Source organism: Mytilus galloprovincialis, chromosome 1 (assembly GCF_965363235.1).
Source record: "Mytilus galloprovincialis chromosome 1, xbMytGall1.hap1.1, whole genome shotgun sequence".
In the NCBI taxonomy this organism is placed as follows: Eukaryota; Metazoa; Mollusca; class Bivalvia; order Mytilida; family Mytilidae; genus Mytilus; species Mytilus galloprovincialis.
In genome coordinates, this window is record NC_134838.1 from 603,830 (window position 1) to 627,545 (window position 23,716).

The window sequence follows — 23,716 nt, forward strand, 5'->3', positions numbered from 1 at the left end:
CTGAGTTATCTGTTGTAAGTCATTATTTCTATACTATGAGCTCACTTTGTTGTAAAACTGACTGCATGTTTAGATAAAGAAGTTCTTCACTATCAAACATAATTATTAAAGATTTGATATCAATAAAATAGTAGAAAACAATTGGAAAAAAGAATTTAAGTTTACATTTTAACTGTGACAGTCATATTAACATTTAGAATGGCCTGTCCTATAGGTAATCCTAATGGTACAGCATTCATTACTTTTGCAGGGAAAATGTAAAATAAAGTATGATTTTTCATATTTAGTAGTCAGAATTTGAAATAATGTGTAGCTCTTTAAACAAGTCAGAGGCTACCTTGTGTTTCATTTGAATGGAATGTCTTAAACAAGTCAGAGGCTACCTTGTGTTTCATTTGAATGGAATGTCTTAAACAAGTCAGAGGCTACTTTGTGTTTCATTTGAATGGAATGTCTTAAACAAGTCAGAGGCTACCTTGTGTTTCATTTGAATGGAATGTCTTAAACAAGTCAGAGGCTACCTTGTGTTTCATTTGAATGGAATGTCTTAAACAAGTCAGAGGCTACCTTGTGTTTCATTTGAATGGAATGTCTTAAACAAGTCAGAGGCTACCTTGTGTTTCATTTGAATGGAATGTCTTAAACAAGTCAGAGGCTACCTTGTGTTTCATTTGAATGGAATGTCTTAAACAAGTCAGAGGCTACCTTGTGTTTCATTTGAATGGAATGTCTTAAACAAGTCAGAGCCTACCTTGTGTTTCATTTGAATGGAATGTCTTAAACAAGTCAGAGGCTACCTTGTGTTTCATTTGAATGGAATGTCTTAAACAAGTCAGAGCCTACCTTGTGTTTCATTTGAATGGAATGTCTTAAACAAGTCAGAGGCTACCTTGTGTTTCATTTGAATGGAATGTCTTAAACAAGTCAGAGGCTACCTTGTGTTTCATTTGAATGGAATGTCTTAAACAAGTCAGAGGCTACCTTGTGTTTCATTTGAATGGAATGTCTTAAACAAGTCAGAGGCTACCTTGTGTTTCATTTGAATGGAATGTCTTAAACAAGTCAGAGGCTACCTTGTGTTTCATATGAATGGAATGTCTTAAACAAGGAAGAGGCTACCTTGTGTTTCATTTGAATGGAATGTCTTAAACAAGGAAGAGGCTACTTTGTGTTTCATTTGAATGGAATGTCTTAAACAAGTCAGAGGCTACCTTGTGTTTCATTTGAATGGAATGTCTTAAACAAGTCAGAGGCTACCTTGTGTTTCATTTGAATGGAATGTCTTAAACAAGTCAGAGGCTACCTTGTGTTTCATTTGAATGGAATGTCTTAAACAAGTCAGAGGCTACCTTGTGTTTCATTTGAATGGAATGTCTTAAACAAGGAAGAGGCTACCTTGTGTTTCATTTGAATGGAATGTCTTAAACAAGTCAGAGGCTACCTTGTGTTTCATTTGAATGGAATGTCTTAAACAAGTCAGAGCCTACCTTGTGTTTCATTTGAATGGAATGTCTTAAACAAGTCAGAGGCTACCTTGTGTTTCATTTGAATGGAATGTCTTAAACAAGTCAGAGCCTACCTTGTGTTTCATTTGAATGGAATGTCTTAAACAAGTCAGAGGCTACCTTGTGTTTCATTTGAATGGAATGTCTTAAACAAGTCAGAGGCTACCTTGTGTTTCATTTGAATGGAATGTCTTAAACAAGTCAGAGGCTACCTTGTGTTTCATTTGAATGGAATGTCTTAAACAAGTCAGAGGCTACCTTGTGTTTCATTTGAATGGAATGTCTTAAACAAGTCAGAGGCTACCTTGTGTTTCATATGAATGGAATGTCTTAAACAAGGAAGAGGCTACCTTGTGTTTCATTTGAATGGAATGTCTTAAACAAGGAAGAGGCTACTTTGTGTTTCATTTGAATGGAATGTCTTAAACAAGTCAGAGGCTACCTTGTGTTTCATTTGAATGGAATGTCTTAAACAAGTCAGAGGCTACCTTGTGTTTCATTTGAATGGAATGTCTTAAACAAGGAAGATGAGAAAACACAATGTCATTCATGAAATATTTTTTTTAAATGTTTTTATGGAACTGTAAAAAAAGTCATACCATCATTGATATGGAAAAAATTGTAGCGTGGTAACAAAAATGATCAAACAAGGTTTGAATATAAATCAACAAGACTCTGAGTAATACAATTTACATTCAACACACTATTTATATAATATATAAGTCAATATTAATACATATATACAGTTCTATGTTAAAAAAATCTACAACACTTCTGAAATAAAACTATTTTATTATTAGAGTAATGTTACAATATGAAGTTTTAGAAAATGATTGAAAAGCTTACGTTGATCTAATGACAGAAAAAAAAACCACAACATCATATCTAAGAGCTATTAATACATATATATGTGCAGCTGCCTTAAAGAAGCAAAATATAGTGATGGATAAAAACCTAGTCAAATCTACATCTTACTCTCTCTCTATAGTTTGACAATCACAACCTTATGTGATAGTTTGACAATCACAACCTTATGTGATAGTTTGACAATCACAACCTTATGTGATAGTTTGACAATCACAACCTTATGTGATAGTTTGACAATCACAACCTTATGTGATAGTTAGACAATCACAACCTTATGTGATAGTTTGACAATCACAACCTTATGTGATAGTTAGACAATCACAACCTTATGTGATAGTTTGACAATCACAACCTTATGTGATAGTTTGACAATCACAACCTTATGTGATAGTTTGACAATCACAACAGTAAGTTTGTACAGAAGTGGCATCTATAAGATTGATTGTTGATTGCCTAATGTCCAATTACAATGAGCTGTTCAAAGTAAAATTCTTTAATCAATGTTTTTTTAGATGTAGAAAAAATTAAAGGGGGGTGTTGAAGGAGATATTGCACAAGTAACAGACATAGAGCTTTTTTTCTATCTAGTCTATGAAAAAGATTGCCATGGTAACTATTGTATTGAAACTGTGATCCAAGAAAACAAATCATTCCCTATATAGGTATAGCCAATCTGCTATTTTTACATCATGTTCAGTTCTGTATTAGCGTCACTTGAAGGCCTGTGCAACACTTCATGTTTATAAAAACATAATATCAAAAGAAAATAAACTGCACATATTTTATTAGTCAAAATTATTTGCTGGATTATGTCTTTTATACTCATAATATGCAATAACCAGATGCTCTGCAGGGCACAGCTTTATACGACTGTAGAGGTCGAACCCTGAACAGTTGGGGCAAGTATGGGCACAACATTTAAGCTTGATACAGCTTTGAATTTGGATTGTGATAAAATAGTTGACACAACATAGGTTTCTGAAACAGACTGAATGGTCTAAGAACTTAAACTTAAAAAAGAATTAAAGTTTAAATTGGACATTTACCTTTTATGGTCCAATATCCAAAATCTAATATATGGTTAGATTCAGCATATCATAGAACTCCAAGAATTCAATTTTTGATGAAATCAAATAATGTTCAATTTTAGACCCTTTAGACCTCAATGTGGACCAATTTGATAACCAGACCCAAATATTAAAAATCTAAATACATGGTTAGATTCAGCATATTGAAAAACCCCATATATTCAATTTTTGTTGAAATCAAACAAAGTTGAATTTTGGACCCCGATTTGTACCAACTTGAAAACTGGGCCCATAATCAAAAATCTAAGTACATGTTTAGATTCAGCAAATCAAAGAACCCCTAGAATGTAATTTCTGTTAAAATCAAACTAAGTTTAAATTTGGACCCTTTGGACCTTAATGTAAAACAATTTGAAAACAGGACCAAAAATTAAGAATCTAAATACACGGTTAGATTTGGCATATCAAAGAACCCCAATAATTCATTTTTTGATGAAATCAAACAAAGTTAAATTTTGGACCCTTTTGGCCCCTAATTCCTAAACTGTTGGGACCAAAACTCCCAAAATCAATCCCAACCTTCCTTTTGTGGTCATAAACCTTATGTTAAAATTTCATAGATTTCTGTTTACTTATACTAAAGTTATTGTGCGAAAACCAAGAAAAATGCTTATTTGGGCCCTTTTTGGCACCTAATTCCTAAACTGTTAGGACCAAAACTCCCAAAATCAATCCCAACCTTCCTTTTATGATCAAATTTTATAATTTCTTTGACATAAACATATTTAAGAGCCTTCTCTCCCTTCTATGTTGTACAGCTCCTTTTCAAAATAAGTAAAACTTTTTAAATATGGGTAATTATCAGCTATTTCATATTGAACAATTAAAAGTAAAAATAGCAAGCACCTGTTTAGTTTCCCTCTATATGTTTCATACTGTTCTTCTTATATCAAGGCTATGGAAAATTCTATTAGGATTATCATTAATATCATGATTTTTTGTAATAGTTTTTTATTTCATTGATAGAGATAATTTATTTGTGTGACGCTGAGAATTATTAAACTATAGAGAGTAGACTTGTAGTTTGCTCTAGGCAGAAGATGCAGCTAGCCTTCTACCATTCTCACTGGGATACGTTAGTGATTTAATTAAAAACTTGAAGAAAAAAGAAATAGAGAAATAACTTACCTTAGAAGTCTAAATACAAGGCAAGGCAGGCAAAATTTATAACTTTTGTCAAGATTTAAATACAAGGCAAGGCAGGCAAAATTTACTATTTTTGTCAAGATTTTTTTAAAATTTTTAACATATAAAAATATATATATCATACATAGCTAGTCATTCTCCGAGTTGTGGGACATCTTCTCAATTAAATGTCAATTAACAGGCTTATATCAAACAATAGAAATATTTTGATGACGTGAATGCAGTTAAGCAGATAAGATTTTTTTAAGCAAAGAATTATTGCACGAGAACTTTCTACTTACATTTTTAGATAGGTATGTTATTATAAAATCAACAGGATTAAACAAAATATTCAAATATGAAAGGTAAGCTAAAGATACTCTGCATGACAATGGCTGAGAGAAATCAGGTACAAGAGACAAAACTCTGAACAAGACAAGAAATCAAGTGCAAGATGAATTCATATGATGTGCATCAACTCTTTAAGATCTGAATCATTCTGATACTTACATTTACTTCTGTGTATATAATATCTATAAAACTTCCTAGGACTATGATGAAATCAAATACATTCCAGGGATCTCCAAAGTAGTTCTGAAAAGCAGTCATATAGAACTTAAAGAAAAACAGTTGATGAACTAACAATTACAAAACAAATTCCTCAATTACAATTACAAAACAAATTCCTCAATTACAATTTAAAAACAATATTTCATAAAATCGTCTTTTGGTGTCATCAAATGTTCAGGTTTTATTTTTATTTGGAATTTGACTGTCAGCCATGATGTCTTCTTATACATGAAGAATAGATTGATTAATTGTTGGTATTTTAATGCCACTCTTAGCACCACTTTTGGGCTATTTTGTGGCAACCAGTTTTTAATGGTGGAGAAAGTATGAGTGCCAAAGAAATCCAGACTTTCGATAGGAAAACTGACAATCCTAGTCAATTAAGATTGGAGTCGAGTGCACCTGAACGGGCAGGATACAAACTCTCAACCACAGTGTTGACTAGCTAATGATTACAATAGTAGAACTACTTCATCAAGAATAGAAAATATGTTACTACCTTAAATCTAAATGCCATAAGTTTAAGTACAAATTCTATTGTAAATACACCAGTGAAGATCATGTTCAGATAATCTAATGCTTTGGAATAAGTATCTGACTGTCCGTCATACTGAAAAAGATAAATATAGCATCTACAGATAACTCATTAATGAAGCAATTAAAAATTTCTTAGTCAAAGTATATTATATCCATTGTCATTTTTTCTTCTTCAAATACCCTTTTTCTGGAGTACCAATCTCTTAACAGAAACAACATAGTTGCAAGCTCAATAAAAAGAAAATTGTGATTCATATGAAGATATCAACTTTACATATGATATCTTGCAATGATCAATTTTAAGCATACAAATTAATTCTAATTATTTGTAATATTCATTTTGATTTTGCTTTAGTAGTGACACAAACTTCAGGGCACTAGTGATGGTTTCAAACTACATTGACAAGCACAGATTTATAGATTATTGGATCTGCTTCTTCGTTACCATCTGATGGAAGTCCTATGATGAAATGTAGCCAAGAACCATCGTAAGGTTGGAAAGACCATTGGTAATGGGTTTATTAAAACATCATTCATTCTCTTTCCACTCTATTAAGAAAAACCAGCTTGAGTAGTGTGATGTGATACATTATCACCAAAACAGATCAAATGAAGATATCAACTTTACATATGATATCTTGCAATGATCAATTTTAAGCATACAAAGTAATTCTAATTTCAAACCATGAAGAAAGCAAAATTGTAGAAAACAGTGAGAAATTTATTTCTATCAATATATTTTACTCACCTTTAAAGCTAATATAACAGTGTTTAACATAATAAGTGTAAAAATTCCATATTCAAATGCTTGAGAGGTGACAAACCACCATATCTTGTACTGCCACCTCGCCTTTGGTATGTATCGACGCATTGGTCGGGCTTTTAATGCAAACTCTATACATTTTCTCTGCAAGTGTATTAAAACAGTTCATTAATTGTGTGTATCTCATGCAAATGACCCCAAACCAATATAAAAAGGAGATGTGGTTTGATTGCCAATGAGACAACAATTCACCATTGCCCAAATGATTTAGAAATAAACATCTATAATTACTAGACTATAAATCTTGTTTTAAAAGTAGTTATGTAATGAACTATTCTATTTTCCTCAGTTTTATTGTTATATAACTTCTTTCTCACCTGATTTTTATCTAATTCACAATTTTTGTATTCCTGCTCTCCTTCATTCTGAAAGGTGACGATGACAAAACCTACGAAGATGTTAACCATAAAGAAAGCGATCACAATGATGTAGATAAAATAGAACACAGCTACTATTGGACGGAAGTTGTGCTTTGGACCAAGATCTTCTTCTTGTGAATCTATAGATATATACAGTAATCTACAAAGAAAAAGGGTAAAATGTGAATCTGTAGATATATACAGTAATCTACAAAGAAAAAAGGGTAAAATGTGAATCTATAGATATATACAGTAATCTACAAAAAAAAGGGTAAAATGTGAATCTGTAGATATATACAGTAATCTACAAAGAAAAAAGGGTAAAATGTGAATCTATAGATATATACAGTAATCTACAAAAAAAAGGGTAAAATGTGAATCTGTAGATATATACAGTAATCTACAAAGAAAAAGGATAAAATGTGAATCTATAGATATATACAGTAATCTACAAAGAAAAAGGATAAAATGTGAATCTATAGATATATACAGTAATCTACAAAGAAAAAGGGTAAAATGTGAATCTATAGATATATAAAGTATTCTAATGCAATTTGTATGTAACAATTATTTTCATTGGCTAAAAGTTGCCGTCAAATCCACAGTTGACCAGGCGTAACTAAGGAGGGACCACCATTTTGAAATGATTGAATCAACAAATGTTCGATTACTACTATATAATCCAAAATAAAACAACACCTACCTCTAATTCGCCGTTTAAGTAATTTTATCCGAATTTGAGGCGTACAGGTAACGTTATAACCTCCAGTTTGTAAGTTTTCATTTGTCTGACGTCACGTTTACCCATGACGTCTTTGCGCCAAAATCATTCATGAAGTTTCGCGGATTTTTTTTTATTTGTCAAATTTAGACTATTTCCAAGTTTTATCGTATCATTTTTTTTTGAAATGCATTAGAATTGGATAACAGTACTGTAGTTGAAGAGTTGACACCGTCAATTTTGATTTGACGGTCGCAAATCTCCGTTTTACTGTCTCCGCTACGCGTCGCCAGTAAAACTGCATTTGCGACCGTCAAATCTACAATTGACAGTGGTAACTCTTCAACTACAGTACTGTTATTCCTTAAATCTACAAAGAAAAAGGGTAAAATGTGAATCTATAGATATATAAAGTAATCTACAAAGAAAAAGGATAAAATGTTAGCACTAATTATGTGAACTTAGTTTATTTTTTACAAAGGTCAAGCTTCAAATAAAAGACAGCTCTCATTTTATTTGAGAAATATGTTCAACCAAAAGGAAATGAAGGCTTGATCTATTGAACTGAATATATTTATATGTTTCTAGTATGAAAAAGTTGACAGTATTTAATGATCAGAATTCTGTAAAGATTCAATAAGCCCTGTATTTTGCTGATTAATTAACTGAAGTGTCTGTTTGTTTTGTTCATGCATCGTTGTCAATATACTGGAATTCGATTCGATTGTATACCAGTGAGTGGTTTAGCTAGCTATAAAACCAGGTTCAATCCACCATTTTCTACACAAGAAAATGCCTGTACCAAGTCAGGAATAACAGTTGTTATCCACTTGTTTGATGTGTTTGAGCTTTTGATTTTGCCATTTGATTAGGGACTTTCTGTTTTAAATTTTCCTCAGAGTTCAGTATTTTTGTGATTTTACTTTTTATATACAAGTACATACTGTGGCCATCCTTCAAATGTAGCCACTGTAAACAGTGTCAGCATAGCTAAATGTACATTGTCAAAATTCAGCTCATTATTTGTCCAGACTCTGTCTCTTTCTTTTGGATTATCAATAGTGCCATCAGGGAATACTACAAATTTACCACTGAAATAAAGATATATATGTATATTATCTATTTAACTGTGTAAATCTAGTTAAAGATCTAACTTAATCTTAAAATGTATTTATTATCTAGTTTTGGGTACTATAAACAGTCTCGTATAAAAAAACTAGGGATTATTCCTCGACTTAAAATAGACATGGAGGGAAGTCCCTTTTTATCAAATTTTATAATTGGTGAAAAAGTATCATTTTTTTTTGTATTTGATTGTAAAAATAAGTTAATTAGCTTCAATCAAAACAGGTTGAATGATTAAACTAATTTAAAAAATTAGATTAGATATACATGTCTTGAGGGGAGACAACACTGTAAACATACTGTTTTTTTTGGCAGTGAAAAATGAAAACTTATTTGCAGCCACTGTAGCTCTTTTTGGAGCAGGCGAACGTACTCTGAAGCAAGAATTTTTTGAAAGACCAGGTAAAAACCTATGAAATTCATACAGTTTTGATTATGAAAAATGTGCATGTATCATGTCTTCATGGGTGTGCACATGACCTCATTCTAGGGGTTTTATGCATAGATTAGGCAATGTTTTTCCCATTTTCTCTGGATAAAACTTTTTGATACTTTTAAAAGTACAATTTATTTTTATTTCATTATAAACAAGTGAAACTGCGAGCTACTGCTCACTGATGATACCCCCGCCGCAAGTGGATAATATTAATAGTGTAAAAATATGCAAGTGTTCAGTAAACAGGAAGTTGTCGAGTGATGAATCTGAAAACGCATCACACGGTATAGCTGACTTATAAAAATCCTGAAACCAAATTTCAGAAATCCTTGTATTGTAGTTCCTGAGAAAAATGTGACGAAAATTTTTAACTTGGTTATCATGTGTAAAATCATACAAGTGTTCGGTAAACAGGCAGTAGTCGAATGATGAATCTGAAAACGCATCACACGGTATAGCTGACTTATATAAATCCTGAAACCAAATTTCAGAAATCCTTGTATTGTAGTTCCTGAGAAAAATGTGACGAAAATTTTCAACTTGGCTATTATGTGTAAAATCATACAAGTGTTCGGTAAACAGGAAGTTGTCGATTGATGAATCTGAAAACGCATCACACGGTATAGCTGACTTATATAAATCCTGAAACCAAATTTCAGAAATCCTTGTATTGTAGTTCCTGAGAAAAATGTGACGAAAATTTTCAACTTGGCTATCATGTGTAAAATCAGACAAGTGTTCGGTAAACAGGAAGTTGTCAAGTGATGAATCTGAAAACGCATCACACGGTATGGCTGACATATATAAATGTTGATACCAAATTACAGAAAAGGTGGATGTGTAGTTCCTGAGAAAAATGTGACGAAAGTTTCATGGGACGGACTGACTGACTGACGGACGGACTGATGGACGGACGGACTGACAGACAGAGGTAAAACAGTATACCCCCCCTTTTTTAAAGCGGGGGTATAACTAGGGAAAATTCTGATTCTAGGGAAAATTCTGATTCTAGTGATATCTAGTTTTATACAAGTATCTTTATTAACATTAACACCACTAAGGGTCAATTATACATGGTCCCTCAAAAAATGACGTCATAGAAAAAACTGTTGATTGCACCCCAGGGAAAATTCTGATTCTAGGGAAAATTCTGATTCTAGGGAAAATTCTGATTCTAGTGATATCTAGTTTTATACAAGTATCTTTATTAACATTAACACCACTAAGGGTCAATTATACATGGTCCCTCAAAAAATGACGTCATAGAAAAAACTGTTGATTGCACCCCACTAACTTATCTCCCCTTGTGTGCACATAAACCAATTTATCTCCCCTTGTGTGCACATAAACCAATTTATATCCCCTTATGTGCACATAAACTGATTTATATCGCGTTGTGTGCACATAAACTGATTTATCTCCCCTTGTGTGCACATAGAACGTTTTATCTCCCACATTTTGTGCCTGTACCAAGTCTAGCCAGCTGGACCAAACGTTATTTATTGTTGATAGTAATGGTAGTTCTAATCTATCTGATGAGTCTTGTGTTGGTGTTTGTTGTATCATATTTTATACATTAGGTAATTTTGGTTATAATTTTTACTGTTTTATAAAGTATATTCTAAAAACATATTTTGTTTGGCTTCTATTAATAAAGGGCTGTGCTTTAGCGCATGATACGCCCGTTGCTCTTTAACTCGTCTTTTATGCTTTAAATGAATTTATATGATCAACTAGAAATATATATACAAATCAAAAGGGATGTTACATTAATATATTCACCAAAGTTTCATAAAATCCCCCTTTTTTAAGTATAAAAATTCATTACTTAAGAAAACGTAAAATCTAAAATTTATAAAAATGGAAAGGGAGCTTATGTCAATAGATATAAACAATTTATCAAAGTTGCATAAAATTTTGTGAAAGTGTTAGTTATTGTCCCAAAATTGGAAAATCCCCCCTTTTTTAAGCATAAAAATTCATAACACGGAAATGTAAAATCTGAAATTTGTAAAAATTGAAAGGGAGCTTACATCAATAGATATAAACAATTCACCAAAGTTTCATGGACATTGGTGAAAGCCTTTTTGAGTTATTGTCCGAAGTGTTGAAAATCCCCCTTTTTTTTATGAATAAAGCCCCATAAATCCATAACTTAAAATCTGAAATTTATAAAAATTGAAAGAGAGCTTACATTAATAGATATAAACAATTCACCAAAGTTTCATGGACATTGGTGAAAGCCTTTTTGAGTTATTGTCCGAAGTGTTGAAAATCCCTCTTTTTTTATGAATAAAGCCCCATAAATCCAAAACTTAAAATCTGAAATTTAAAAAAATTGAAAGGGAGCTTACATCAATAGATATAAACAATTCACCAAAGTTTCATGGACATTGGTGAAAGCCTTTTTGAGTTATTGTCCGAAGTGTTGAAAATCTCCCCTTTTTTATGAATAAAGCCCCATAAATCCAAAACTTAAAATCTGAAATTAAAAAAAACCGAAACGGAGCTTACGTCAATAGATATAAACAATTCACTTAAGTTTCATGGAAATTGGTGAAAGTGTTTTTGAGTTATTGTCCGAAGTGTGGACGACGGACGGACGGACAGACGGACGGACAACAGTATACCATAATACGTCCCGTCTAAAAGACGACGGACGTAAAAAAAACAGCATGAATAGAGAATTAAGTTTTATATGATAGACCTACTGGCATTCACTTTGTATTTCTTTTGATTCATCTGTACATTTGTGAAATTTCCCCTACAACAGAAATCATACATTTAAATAAATAAAGACAGAAATAACAAGATTATAACAGAAGACTTTTTTCCTTTTTTAAACACAATCAAAGGAAGCAAAAATGTAGAAAAGTTTGACCTCACAGATCAGAAGGAAACTTTTAAACTAATTAAATCAATCTACGCAAAATTGAGGTAATCTATGTATTAAAGGACACAATAAGTTTTTAAAATCCTTTATAGGAATAAGATAAATTGTTGGTATATTTCAATGCTATTTAACCCAACAGTACAAAAAGTCCAAAAGACCTCACGAGTTCAACATACTATCTATACCAAGGTCAAGCTTGAAGTTACAAATACATTAGACAGAGGAAATAATAAATCTGAAATCTCAAGTTACAAATACATTAGACAGAGGCAGTCATAAATCTGAAGTTACAAATACATTAGACAGAGGTAGTCTTCTGAAATCAACAGCAATCACATAAAAATACAACACACATAACAATTACGATTTACAAGATTGTATTGAATTGGGACATTGCCACTTTTATGACTGGACATGTGTAGCTGTACTTCTAATTTATATTAAAATGGCAAACCTATTTTATATGTACGTTTCAGGTTCAGCGCAACTGTACTTGAAATATATTTCATCAGTCTTGTCAGGACAATTGATCGTTATGGAAGCTATGAATACAAGCCTATAAGATATTTGAATTATGTCAAGCACTTTATTTCGTGGATAACCCTTACTCATGAAAACTAGCACCGTAAATCTACCAGAGTTTATACGTACCTTAAACAACTGTACCCCTATAACGGAGAACATGAAGGTCAGTAGGAATGTGACTAACATGATGTTGTAGATAGTTTTTACTGCCACTATCACACACTGTACTACATGCTAAAATACAAAACAAATATCACATTAGTTTGTACAACTTTTAAACTATAAATGTTAAACACAATAACTCATATACAATGTTCTCCATAAAAAAAAAAAAAACTGTGAACACAGAGATATGTCTCACTTTTTTGTAATTTTGATAATGTAAATTTTCAAAATCAAAATAACAATACTTTAACAATTAAGTTATGCAAATATTCAAAGTCAATGAACCATGACTGAAGGTAGATAGCTAAACAATCTCCATGAAAATGAGGTATGCCAATGCTAATACAACTGCATACCAAATACCATTTAATAATCATAAGTCATACCCTTTAAACAAACCTTAACACCGACATTTAGTTGTAAAAGTTAAAGTCAATGAACCATGATGAAGGGGTGGGGCCATATCATTTCCATGGAACTGAGACTTGCAAACGCCAATATATTTACATATCAAATATCATTTACAATAAACAGTTCATCTTAAACTTAATTAATCACAAACTAATACATGTTAACTAAGGCGAAGTTTCAAAACCAATAGACCATGACTCTGATATTCTCCATGGCAATGAGATTTGTCAATACTTATATAACTGCATACCAAATATCATTGACCTACCACTAGTGGTTCCCCATAAACTAGACCTCATTGGCAACCATACCACATCTTCTTTTTTATACTAATCACAAATTAATACATTGTTGATGACACGGCTGAAGTAGTTGCTGACGCCAGAAACAGCATACCTATGTCTCGCTTTTTGACTTTGTCAAAGCAAGTCAAAAATTGTATTTAAAAAATTACTTGTGTTTTTTTTATCAGTTTCCTAAATTTAAAGCCAAAACTCCTATAAAGTGTCTTTCAATGGTTTCAGTCATTTTCGGTTTTATTTTTATAGATCTTATATTGTTTATCATTTTTGCTCTCACAACTGCTACTTAACAATTATAGGTTTTTAAATAGAGGCAAAAACATGTAAATTTAGTGAAAACCTGTCATTTGGAAGGTGTTATAATGAGTGATCTGATTAGTGTGTTGCCTACCTTTAATCCTTTGGCTCTGTTTATAGCTCTCAATGGTCTCAATACTCTAAGCACCCTAAGAATCTTTACTACAGATATGGTTTCATTTCTGAAAACAAAAGATATACAACATTTAACTTGTTTAATTTCTGTAAACAAAGATATACAGCATGTTACCTATTCTATACACTATTATTATTATTTTACAGTGACTTGACTGATAGTGTTGCTATCCAACAATTGCAATTCATTCAAAATTTTGACCAAATTGCAATTTGTTTTATTAAACCAAATTGTTCAACTGGTCAGAAATTTGAACAAATTGTTCAGTCAAAATGTGAAAGTGCAAGGTGATGAAATAAATCATACTTACAATCCTATAAGACTTTAACTCCACTGTGTTGATGTTATTTTTAAATTAGTTTATCAATCTGTATAGTTATATATAGCTATTACCATACTAAAGGTGAACTGTTTTATTTGTAATTGCTATAAAAATGTCCAAACTAAGCTTTTGTATAGTTTTTCTTTCAAAATGTATTCTATATTCATAAGAATCACACAGTATATGAATAAAAACATCATATTCAGTAAAATAATTTGTAAAATTGCAATATATTTGTAGGAAGGGGAGATAATCTTTTTTGGTTTCAAAAAGTCTTTACTCAAAAGAATAGTATTTTAGGTTATTTCCCAAAGGAAACTTATCAATAGCATATTGTTATTTCACATATAGTTTACTGAATATATGATGTATTATTTTAAATGATATATGATTCTTATAAATATAAAATCCTTTTCGAAAGAAAAACTATATAAAAGCTTAGTTTGGACATTTTTATAGCAATTCAAAATAAAATAGTTGACCTTTAGTATGGTAATGGCTATAATATAACATATATGATATAATAAAATTATACCAATTGCAACTCATTCAAAATTTTGACCAAATAGCAATTTGTTTTATTAATCCAAATTGTTCAGCTGGTCAAAAATTTGAACAAATTGTTCAGTCACAATGTGAAAGTGCAAGGTGATAAAATAAAATATACTTACAATCCTATAAGCCTTTAACTCCACTGTATTGATATATTATATCATATATGTTATATTATAGCCATTACCATACTAAAGGTCAACTATTTTATTTTGAATTGCTATAAAAATGTCCAAACTAAGCTTTTATATAGTTTTTCTTTCGAAAAGGATTTTATATTTATAAGAATCATATATCATTTAAAATAATACATCATATATTCAGTAAACTATATGTGAAATAACAATATGCTATTGATAAGTTTCCTTGGGGAAATAACCTAAAATACTATTCTTTTGAATAAAGACTTTTTGAAACCAAAAAAGATTATCTCCCCTTCCTACAAATATATTGCAATTTTACAAATTATTTTACTGAATATGATGTTTTTATTCATATACTGTGTGATTCTTATGAATATAGAATACATTTTGAAAGAAAAACTATATAAAAGCTTAGTTTGGACATTTTTATAGCAATTACAAATAAAACAGTTCACCTTTAGTATGGTAATAGCTATATATACCTATACAGATTGATAAACTAATTTAAATATAACATCAACACAGTGGAGTTAAAGTCTTAAAGGATTGTAAGTATGATTTATTTTATCACCTTGCACTTTCACATTTTGACTGAACAATTTGTTCAAATTTCTGACCAGTTGAACAATTTGGTTTAATAAAACAAATTGCAATTTGGTCAAAATTTTGAATGAATTGCAATTGTTGGATAGCAACACTATCAGTCAAGTCACTGTAATAATGTTTTCTTTTTTGCTCTCTTTCAAATTAAAATCTTTTCATAATAACTAATTTTAATGATATTCATTTTTTACAAAAAATATTTATAATCTTATATAAGACAAGAAAAACATCTATATTTCCTAATTGATTGGATATAGTTTGTTAGAGGGATAAATGCCCAAAATGGCCATAGGAATATTTATACTTGAGGCTACCAGAACTCAGATAAGAGAAAATGATGGATTAATATTTTACAGCCAATATATCCGTGAAACTGATTTCAACTTTCACTTTAAAGTCTTAAGTAATAAGTCTGAAGATATTTAGAGGGCATTGCTGCTAATGTGTTTATTCTGTTTGACATTGGTCAATAGACAGACCATAGATTGAATTACTTACTGGAATATAAAAGATATCAATGATACAGCAACTACAATCAAATCTAAGATGTTGAAGAAACTACGACAAAATGATCCCTTGTGCCATATCAGACCGTAAGTTACAATCTGAAAAGAAAAAAAAACATATTTAAGAAATAATTGATGCAAGCTATACTTTATTGTAGTTCTAACATGGGTCAGGGTAGGCATTATATAGCGAATATTTTTGCCCGAGCGATAGTGAGGGCTCAAATTATACGAATATAATGCCTACCCATGTTAAAACTACAATAAAGTATAGCTTGCATCAATTATTTCGATTTTGATTAGGACAATTAGGCATACCTGCCAAGTTTTGAAAGTGCCCATGGGGGTTTTAGTGCGCGACAACAATTTCAAAGGTTACAATTCTTTGCGACGACTATTTTGCGTGTGCTGTTTTGTGGTATAGAAAAAGTGTCATATTTGTAAGATGAGCTTACATGCCTTTTTCTTAAGTTTATTTGCATGATTCTAGTTATTATATATCAGTAGAAAAGATGAACATGTAGCTGCAAGACCAGGAATTAATTTCATGTGTAAGGATATTAAATAATTGTTGACTTTTCCAATTTAAAATAATGCACAAAGAAAGACCTTTATCAGGTTGGGAACAACACCTAGGGGTATCCCCTCAATGTAAGGACATTAAAAACCACTTTTTTTTTAGTAAAAGTGAGCACATATTCATATTATTTGAAGAAACTTTTCCCAAAGAATTATACATCTTATGATCTATCTGGTATAATATGGTCAACACATGTCCAAGAATTTTGGTATGTTCTTTGCCTAAATATATCATGTATATCTTCTTTATTTTTCAAAATAATTGGACCCTACATTTAGAAAAGTAGTTCTATATATAATGTCAGAATTTCCCATTTTTACATGCAAGTTAAATAAAAATCTATACATTTTTCATTTTTATTTTTCACAGAAGTAAAATGACCCCTTGACTAAGGCAAGTTCCTCATTTAAGGGATTCCTCATGTGGGTTTTTTTGTTTTGTCCATGTGAAAAATAAAGAATAGTACATTAAACGAATAAATACATAAATAACATTTGTTACAGCAAGTGTAATATCAATAAATTAGTGAATAAACTACTATTTATTATCTTTATGGTAGTACTGCATCATTGAAGTTTGTCAATCAGCCATGCTTTTATTCTTATTCTGTGTAAGAACCTCCTTGCAGGTGAAAAACCATTTGCCATGTTCACGATTTTAAAAGTCAGAGGAATTCAACACAGTTCAAAATCTAGGATGTTAGAATTATCTTGAGAGAAAACGTTTTTGATTGGCTGATTAATTTGATCACAAGAAACATAGAATTTGATTGGCTGAACACGAATGTCTTCCTTGGACACAGTTCAAAATCGGGAACCATCATATTTTTCGTGTAGATTTTCACAAAATCGTGTTATAGAGGATTTTTCACTATCACGATCGTGCAATCGTGACAAAGGGTCAAAATCGTGACATACACGCCTAAATCGTGAAAGTTGGAAGGTATGATTAGGGCAATTTCTATGTCAGATTGTTATCAGTGTAGTTTGTTTGTGTAGGCTCTTCCACAAACCTCCTTTTTTTGTTTGTGGACCAGCAAGCAACTGGCAATGGGATTTTTCAGAGGGGGAGTTTTGAACAGCCAGCATCTAGGTCAAACATGTCAATTTCCCAATGCAACACATTACAGTCATAATAAATGAATTAGTAACAACATGTGCATCATTTAAGAGTTTGGAAGTGTTTTAGGTTAAGAAAATATAATAAATGCATGACAATTTGATTGAATTCATTATTCTGCAGCAGTCAATATACGCATGTGCAAACACATTTTTTTGGATTTAGAGCATTCTTAAAGCAAAAGAAGCACATTGTATTAAAATAAGATACAAAACAATGTTTAGTTCAAAAAAAGATTGTTCACCATGGACTGTTTAATTGTCATTCTATTTTTTCAACACTGATTGTCAAGTTTGTTTTCTGGGGATTCATCTCTAATTTGTACAAGGAATGACAATGATGCAATTGTCTGTATCATTCTTATGGTTACCAAAATGACTGAAAAAACAGTCAGAAATTTCTAAACAAAAGTTCTTAAATTACATTAGGAAGAAAAATCCTGATGAGAAATTTTTGAAGTTTTTATCCAACATTCTAATTTTAATCTTACATTAATGTGTCTTCTTGCTTAAATCAGAAAAATTCAAATGCACACTGTAAAATGTATCAGTGGAACATAAAATTCAATTGGGTTACTTCCCTTTGTTTATATATCTAATAATTTAATGTTCAAGCTATCACATGCTACGCTAGGTAATCCTACAATACTTACTTTGATGAGAATTTCAATAGTGAATACAGTGGTGAAAAAATAGTCAAATTTATTGAGAATCTGAAATAAGAAAGTAGAAACTTTTTAAAATTAACATTTATTAAAGAAAATGAGTCATAATGACAACCTAACAATATGGCAGTCTTCGCGATGAACTGTTAAATCTACAGGCCCGGAGCTCAATTTTTGAAAATTTTTGGTTAGATTCTGTTGGCCTGTAGATATGATTTTTACAGGCCCGAGAGCAATTTTACAAGCCTGAGCTGCCGTTCAGCGTGAAGACTGATATGGAGACATACATTTAACATTCAAACAGATCAAATGTTTTGATATAGTACATTCACTCAAAACAAATTATTTCATTAATGTACATGTTTGTATTTTAGGAAGAAATAATCCTGATCTATATGGTCCAATGTCTAGTAAGAAAGGAAGAAATAATCCTGATCTATATGGTCCAATGTCTAGTAAGAATTTTGAAAAGGTAACAGTAATCAACTTAATGCCAATTTTAATCTGAAGGTAAATTATGACAGTGTGATTGGTTAAACGTCACAACATGGTGACTGACCCCTATGCATCAGTATATAGTGGGTTATTAAAACTCATAGGGGGTTCATAAAGTCACATCTCCTGTTAATGGTGAAGTCTTCTATTGATGTTGTTTTATTTCATTGTTTATTTTTCGAAAAAAAACATCTGTCAAAGTCCTGTGTGCGATAAATTTGTTATAAGGTTCACTACTGACCCCCTAGGAACCATACAGGTTTGAACAACAGACATAATAGTAATACTTACACTGTTTCTCTTTTTATCAAAGCCTAGCGGGTCTTCAGCAGCTAACATACCACTACTGATTATTATACAGGCTAATACAACATTCCCAAAGTATGGATGGTTACAGATCTTGTGACATATTATACGGAATCTGAAATACAAAACACCTCAATTAAGGAAAGGAACAACAAATTAATTCACAATTGACACTATAAAATGAAGATATTGTGGTACAATTGTCATTGAAAGAACTATTTGGTTTAAATCAAGTATAAGGATATAAACAACAGGTCACTGTACAGCCTTTAAAAAAACCCACATAATATCGTGTTCTATATATGGGCATGGAATAACAAAACCCACAAAATGTTTTATTCTATATATAGGTTACTGTACAGTCAAAACCCACACAATTTTGTATCTTATACAATGGCTCAAGGATAACCCCCAAAAAAAGAATATATGGAACTTGACCTTAAATTTGACATCAGTAACAATTGGACTGGAAGTAACATATGGGTTATGTGAAGAAACCATGATAATGTCAATATCCAATGAATCAAGGACTATTATTCATGGAAGGAACAAAAGTAAAACTTGGTGTGTCCTCACTTGTTTGTTTTAGAGAAGACAAATAATGATGAAGCCTCCGGAATCATTTTGACTTTTTCGTTGGGTATTTCTGTGATACGACGAGGACGTGCTGTAGAATGATGAGATTCATCTTCCTCATCAATTGTTTCATCGTCATCTTCCATATCATTCTGATTTTCATCTTCTTCTGAAATATATATAAATAATTCTGAATAAACTGAAGGGTTTTGTTAGCAAGTTTTGTAATTTATAGTCAATTCAATTAATCTTCATTCTGTTACTGACCATCTAATTCACCACTATTAAATAACTGACATCTAATTCACCATTATTAAATAAAAGTTAAGTTATATCATTACTGATTTCTTAATTATGTTGTTAAAATCCTTTTTCCTTACTGATGATTCTATTTATGGTGCATATGGACCATTATTTCAACTTCAAATTTGCAGGTTTTCTAATCACTCACCGCTAATAGGTGAAAATATATGTATATACGAACTTCATGCCCCCTCCGCTATGGCAGTGACATAAAAAATGTGGAAAACTGATTTGAAGGACTGACAGATAGACAGACAGGCAGACAGACTGACAAACAGAATGAAAACCTATAGTCTCTTTAGACTTTGTCGGTAGGGAACCAATTATAGCTGGTTACTTTAAAGTCAAGATCTACAAAAACCAATAGGTTATATTATAAATTGTAACCTTGACTACAGATAGTTTGGTATGTAAGTATAAGAGACATATAAAGAGGAGTTTACCATTACCCTCTATGGGTATCTGATGGCTGTCACGGAACTCCCCTGGGGTTATATTATAAATTGTAACCTTGACTTCAGATGGTTAATAGTTTGGTATGTAAGTATGAGAGACATAGAAAGAGGAGTTTACCATTACCCTCTATGGGTATCTGGTGGCTGTCACGGAACTCCCCTGGGGTTATATTATAAATTGTAACCTTGACATCAGATGGTTAATAGTTTGGTATGTAAGTATAAGAGACATAGAAAGAGGAGTTTACCATTACCCTCTATGGGTATCTGGTGGCTGTCATGGAACTCCCCTGGGGTTATATTATAAATTGTAACCTTGACTTCAGATGGTTAATAGTTTGGTATGTAAGTATAAGAGACATAGAAAGAGGAGTTTACCATTACCCTCTATGGGTATCTGGTGGCTGTCATGGAACTCCCCTGGGGTTATATTATAAATTGTAACCTTGACTTCAGATGGTTAATAGTTTGGTATGTAAGTATAAGAGACATAGAAAGAGGAGTTTACCATTACCCTCCATGGGTATCTGGTGGCTGTCATGGAACTCCCCTGGGGTTATATTATAAATTGTAACCTTGACTACAGATAGTTTATAGTTTGGTATGTAAGTATAAGAGACATAGAAAGAGGAGTTTACCATTACCCTCTATGGGTATCTGATGGCTGTCACGGAACTCCCCTGGGGTTATATTATAAATTGTAACCTTGAGTTCAGATGGGTAATAGTTTGGTATGTAAGTATGAGAGACATAGAAAGAGGAGTTTACCATTACCCTCTATGGGTATCTGGTGGCTGTCACGGAACTCCCCTGGGGTTATATTATAAATTGTAACCTTGACTTCAGATGGTTAATAGTTTGGTATGTAAGTATAAGAGACATAGAAAGAGGAGTTTACCATTACCCTCTATGGGTATCTGGTGGCTGTCACGGAACTCCCCTGGGGATCCATCGCTGTTATCCATTCGTACTCTGTGTGGCTCAGGACTGTCATCTTTCCTGTTAAACAGAATTATTGGGAATTATTCTCATAGATATTATCAATGAGCAGGTATAATTCTATACATGGGAAAAATAACACAGCATAAGAATGTCAGTATTAGTGATTGTTATCTGTGCTAATTGAACACATTTTCAGCAAGTTTGTTTCACTGATTGGTATTATAGAGAGGATTATTCATCGATGTTAATTTATATGAAACAAATATTTATAATTTTTCACCACTTTTATTTTGCTTATTGATCTATTAATAGAAAGATTAATTTGTTAACCAGGAAAAAGAGACTAGGAACAAAGATTTAGGATCCAATATACCTGTAGGATCTAGCTGACCTTGCACTTGGTTTCCTGGAGAGTCTCCCCAAGTCTTCACATTCCACTGTACCTTCTTCATTCATACCTCCTACACCTTCATCTTCATCAGGCTGCTAATCAAAACATCATCATTGGGTTAAAATAAACAGGAAAACATTCAACCCTAAGGATCCCCTCCCCCTTTACTAGCTTATCTTCATCAGGCTGATAATCAAAATATCAACATTGGGTTATAATAAACAAGAAAACATTCAACTTTTCAGCAATAAAGTGAAATTTTGTAAATTTGTAGAAATAAAGCTAAATAAAAATATCAAATTGTATATAACTCATTTACCTTCATATCCTCTACTAAGTTTTATTACTGGTTTTTGCAGAGGAAAATGTTGCTCAATATTTACTTTTCAGTGAAGAGTTTTGTTGGCTGCTGTTTCTTTTACCTTATCTTATATTTTTTGTTAGACCTCATAGTATTTTTTCCACTAATTTAATTGGCTAGATCAAAACATTAATTTCATTGTAACATTTCATTTATCTGAGATTTTAAAATATAAAGTGTACAAAGATGTCCGTCTCCTTTTTGTTTTTGAAGTTTTTAACTTAGTTTGCTGCCCCAATAACATTCCTATTGTACTTGTACGTTTTGTTATACTGTCAAATAGGATCAAACTCTTACTATTGCCTCAATAAGATTCCTATTGTACTTTTTGTTATACTATCAAATAGGATCAAACTCTTACCATTGTCTCAATAACATTCCTATTGTATATACTTTTTGTAATACTGTCAAATAGGAACAAACTCTTACCATATCCTTCTCTCCATCTGGTGTTCTACTTTTTGACCTTCGTATAGATCTCATTCTTTCTTTTTCCTCCTCTTGTTCTTCCTCAATCTCCGTCAGACTCTGAGCATCAGCCAAGTTATCAACAGCAATGGCCAAGAACACATTCAACAATATATCTAACATATAGGTTAAGGCAAATACATATCATACTAAATATCAACAACAGAAGATGTGGTATCATTGCCAATGAGACAACTCATATCACTAAAGTGGGCTTATTTTATTGTCTCGTATACACAGTTTGTTTTAAAATATCTTTCTTCATCTTCATGTTAACAATATAAATAACTTTCAAAGTTTCATTAGGTCAACATATATACCATAAGTCTCTCTTTTCTATTTTTTTACTGTTTTTTTTTTTATCTTAACAGAAACAGCTCTTTTTCCTGACATCATCATAAAAGTCATAGTATAAAGTATTTGGAGAATTTGGTTTTGATGGTAGAAATTTAATATTTCTATTTAGAATGATTTAGAAATTAATATATTGCCTATAGATTAAGACTGTATATAGCCCTGTAGATGTATTTTGGTTATTAATATATTGCCTATAGATTAAGACTGTATATAGCCCTGTAGATGTATTTTGGTTATTTTGTGTTGTTGGATTTCTGTCTGTTTGTCAGATCCCATATACTCTGATCATGGTGAAAACAAAGGATACAGTTACCACAAATAAACAATATAACAAAATAAAAACAGACAAGAAAACCAATCTTATTCACTCCACCAAAAGCATCAATTCCTTTATACATCACTTCGTTCCAATCTTCTCCTGTCAGGATCTATAATACAAAAATTATTACCTTTTAACAATTACTGAAAATTCAACTTCGTACTTTGTTTGGCCTTTTTAACTTTTTTGGATTCGAGCGTCACTGATGAGTCTTTTGAAGAAGAAACACGTGTCTGGCGTAAATACAAACTTTAATCCTGGCATCTATGATGAGTTTGTTTTAAACATTTATATTACATTTTTCATCCTTTTGTTGCTAAAAAAATAATGAATTGTTCTTCATCACTAAAATTAGATCTGAACAAATGA

The 23,716-nt window shown here is 31.6% G+C and overlaps 1 protein-coding gene across 23 annotated transcripts in view; it reads right to left on the minus strand.

Moving 5' to 3' along the window:
* Positions 1 to 23,716, minus strand: part of LOC143062216 (muscle calcium channel subunit alpha-1-like) — a 157,440-nt gene that overhangs the window by 34,186 nt on the left and 99,538 nt on the right. For 15 of the 23 annotated variants that reach the window (XM_076234059.1, XM_076234000.1, XM_076234028.1 and 12 more), the window contains 16 exons: positions 23,336 to 23,456; positions 22,633 to 22,787; positions 21,825 to 21,937; positions 21,408 to 21,508; positions 19,752 to 19,920; positions 19,161 to 19,290; positions 18,363 to 18,422; positions 16,004 to 16,110; positions 13,844 to 13,931; positions 12,701 to 12,808; positions 11,868 to 11,920; positions 8,540 to 8,686; positions 6,833 to 7,034; positions 6,441 to 6,599; positions 5,655 to 5,765; positions 5,096 to 5,179 (listed from right to left, as the gene is read on the minus strand). In XM_076234059.1, coding sequence (XP_076090174.1) covers positions 5,096 to 5,179; positions 5,655 to 5,765; positions 6,441 to 6,599; positions 6,833 to 7,034; positions 8,540 to 8,686; positions 11,868 to 11,920; positions 12,701 to 12,808; positions 13,844 to 13,931; positions 16,004 to 16,110; positions 18,363 to 18,422; positions 19,161 to 19,290; positions 19,752 to 19,920; positions 21,408 to 21,508; positions 21,825 to 21,937; positions 22,633 to 22,787; positions 23,336 to 23,456 — 1,908 coding nt within the window. The remainder of the gene's footprint in view (positions 1 to 5,095; positions 5,180 to 5,654; positions 5,766 to 6,440; positions 6,600 to 6,832; positions 7,035 to 8,539; positions 8,687 to 11,867; positions 11,921 to 12,700; positions 12,809 to 13,843; positions 13,932 to 16,003; positions 16,111 to 18,362; positions 18,423 to 19,160; positions 19,291 to 19,751; positions 19,921 to 21,407; positions 21,509 to 21,824; positions 21,938 to 22,632; positions 22,788 to 23,335; positions 23,457 to 23,716) is intronic. The other 8 variants (XM_076234072.1, XM_076234016.1, XM_076234008.1 and 5 more) reach the window with 4 other exon arrangements.